Consider the following 3,099-nt stretch of genomic DNA (forward strand, 5'->3'; position numbering starts at 1 on the left):
AAATAACCTTAAAAACTAAAACACATAAAAAATAATGGGGCTGGTGAGATGGCGCAGCGGGTAAGAGCACTGACTGCTCTTCCGAAGGTCCTGAGTTCAAGTCCCAGCAACCACATGGTGGCTCACAACCATCCATAATGAGATCTGATACCCTCTTCTGATGTGTCTGAAGACAGCTACAGTGTACATATAATAATAAATAAATCTTTAAAAAAATAATGAATGAAAATATTTAATTTGGGCTGCTACAAAACTTTTAAACAGAAAACTAATAAATACTGCTAAAACAAAGAATACAAACTCTAAACTTAAGCTTCTGCTTACTCGCCGTCTGGGTTGGGGGAAGCCATCTCTGTGTCTTCGTCTTGTTCGAGAACGTGCCTGGATTCCCTGTCCTTTATTAAGTGGGTCAAAAGATTCTGAAAACAAAAACAAAAACAAAAACAAAAACAAAACAGCAGAAAGCACAGTGTAAGGTATGCAATACATAGACTTAAAGAGAAATTATAAAACTAATATTAGTAATCATCAGCCTAGTCTTTGTGATAAAAGAACTTCTCTTATATATTTAAGATACACAAAGGATTTTAACATATGAACGAAACGTTAGTTAGCAAGGAAACTGTCCATAAGTGGTTACCTGAAAAGGTCTTTAAAAATGGCAAACAATAAAATTAACCACTTACAAGAACCTTACAACAGATATTCACATTTATAAAGGCAGAAAACTCCCTAACACTTCATAACTGTTTAATAGTGCAAACTTGGAGCTTTCCCAGTCTTCTGAAAAAGATAAAGGATGACCTTCAATAGTCTATGCGGTACAAACCTGATGGAAAATCTGCCTCCAGATCCTGTTCTGTTTCCCCTTTTGAGAACTGTTTCAGTTCTGAATCAGCATCTTGCACAGCATTCGACTTTAACGCGTAATGATTCAGCTCTTCTTCCCAGCTATGCGGAGTTGATACTGCTTCTGACTCAAGATCACCACTATATGTACTTCCTTGGTCTGAAAGTGAAGAAACCAAACATGCTCTCCTGACATATTTAGAAACGCTCCTGAACTCCTACATCCTAAAAACCAAAATATGGTTAAAAGGTAATTATTAGGACACAACTAATAAAGTAACTATGGTTGGAGAGAGAACTTCATCAGTAGAGTATTTCCTATGTAAGCAAGAGGACCAGAGATTGATCCCCACAACCCATTTTTAAAAAGAAAAAAAGAGAGGCATGATGTCAGGATGTAATCCCAGAACCTAAACAGGTGAATTCCTGAAGCTTGCTGGACAGCCAGATTAGCCTACTTGGCTACCTGGCTAATTTCAGGCCAGTGAAAAAAAAGTCTTTTAGTTTTTTTCAAGCAGATGGTGCCTGAGGAAAGATACCCAAAGATGCCTTCTAACCTTAATATACATTAATCACATACATGTATAAATTACATTTACTTGTGCAGTTTTCTGATTCAGATGCTTCTGTGAGGAAGCAACACACACACACGACAAAGAATCAAGTAACTTCTTGAACAGCTTCACAGAATTAGATTCATATTCTTAGTAAACACTACAATGCATTATCTCAAATATTAAAATATTTGAGATAGTTATTTATTATTTGCATTACAAATTAGCATGACAGTCAATTCATGTCCCTCACAAACTAGGTAAAATTATAAAACACAAAGCCCCAGGATACTCTTCTGAGTTGACTGTTAGCAGAGAATAGTATTTCTAAAAACTAAAATATATTAATAACTACAAACCTTTTTCAAATATCTTGGTGTCTAGAAAGAGTTCTTGTTCAGAAGTTTGAGATTCTAAAGAAAAAAAAAAGCAAACAAATCTCACATGAAATGACTTCTGTAAGTACTGCTCAATAGAGGCGTCTAGGTAAACAGACTTCTCTACACAAGGCCGGCTTCATCACTTACAGAAACACTGTAATAAAAGCAGCTCTCTCATTCACATCACCAGCAGTGCTCGCCCTTCTGGACATCATGAGAAGCCACAGTAAGACGGGCTTTACTTCTCATGCAGTGGTGTTTTTCCATCGGAAATCCTTTCATATTGTTACACATCCATGCAAAAATGACAAACTGTTCCACTCAAATATGCCTTTTCTACTTGCCTCCTAAGGCCAACAGACTTAGAACAGATGTAATTGATATGTGAGCATGAAGCCCACAGAGCTGGAGTTGATGACAACACAATTCCATGAGGAATGAGATATTTGAAAGGAAGTTCAGAAAGTCAACATAGAAAAGGATGTTTTCTCAGCTTTTGTTTTTTCATGAAATCAAAGAAAAATTAGTCCCAAATCCTTTTTCTCCTTCCCATATGTCTTAACCATTTCATTTTACCTACACTTATAGTAAATGCAAGTGTTTGTCTTGAAGCTAGCTTATTTTCAAAAGCTTTTCTGACTCAATGATGTACAAAGGCAAAGTTCTCCATCTGTAAATGGACAACCCAATGAATATTAAATAGTAATGTGACAGAAAAGTAACCCCTACCCCCTGTTGGATACTAACTAGTTTTTGGTATTTTATTACCAAAACATTACAGCTCAGACTGACTACATGAATCTCTTGCCTCACCCTCTCAAGTGTTAAAATAAATAAATAAACATGTTCGTCAGTTAAGAGCACATTATGTTCTTGCAGATGACCTGAGGCTAGGAATTGCTCCTAGCATCCACACTAGGTAGCTCACAAATGCCTGTAACTCCACTTCCAGGGGATGCTCCTGATCTCCCCAGGCATTGGACTTAAGTCATACACAAACTAACACATAAGGCACAAACATACACACTTGCACTTAAAACCAACACAAATCTTAAAAGACCTGATGGCAACGGAACAGCAAAGTTCACACTGTTGCTTGATATGCAATAATGGTGAACATTTTTTTCTATTACTTATTATGCAAAATCAAACCCCACTAGCTAACTGGATATGCTGGTCCATGATGATAATCATAGCAGTGAGGGGAGTAGGAATTGGAAGGATCAGCAGTTCAGGACCAGTTTTGGCCACATGAGATAATACTACTACTACTTCTTTTTTTTTTTTTTTTTTTTTTTTTTTTTTTTTTTTTTTTT

The 3,099-nt window shown here is 36.4% G+C and overlaps 1 protein-coding gene across 2 annotated transcripts in view; it reads right to left on the reverse strand.

The window, feature by feature from the left end:
* Positions 1-3,099, reverse strand: part of Zmym4 (zinc finger MYM-type containing 4) — a 99,579-nt gene that overhangs the window by 22,283 nt on the left and 74,197 nt on the right. For both annotated transcript variants that reach the window (XM_029539595.1, XM_029539596.1), the window contains 3 exons: positions 1,763-1,816; positions 830-1,009; positions 325-419 (listed from right to left, as the gene is read on the reverse strand). In XM_029539595.1, coding sequence (XP_029395455.1) covers positions 325-419; positions 830-1,009; positions 1,763-1,816 — 329 coding nt within the window. The remainder of the gene's footprint in view (positions 1-324; positions 420-829; positions 1,010-1,762; positions 1,817-3,099) is intronic.

Source organism: Mus pahari, chromosome 6 (genome assembly GCF_900095145.1).
Source record: "Mus pahari chromosome 6, PAHARI_EIJ_v1.1, whole genome shotgun sequence".
NCBI lineage: Eukaryota > Metazoa > Chordata > Mammalia > Rodentia > Muridae > Mus > Mus pahari.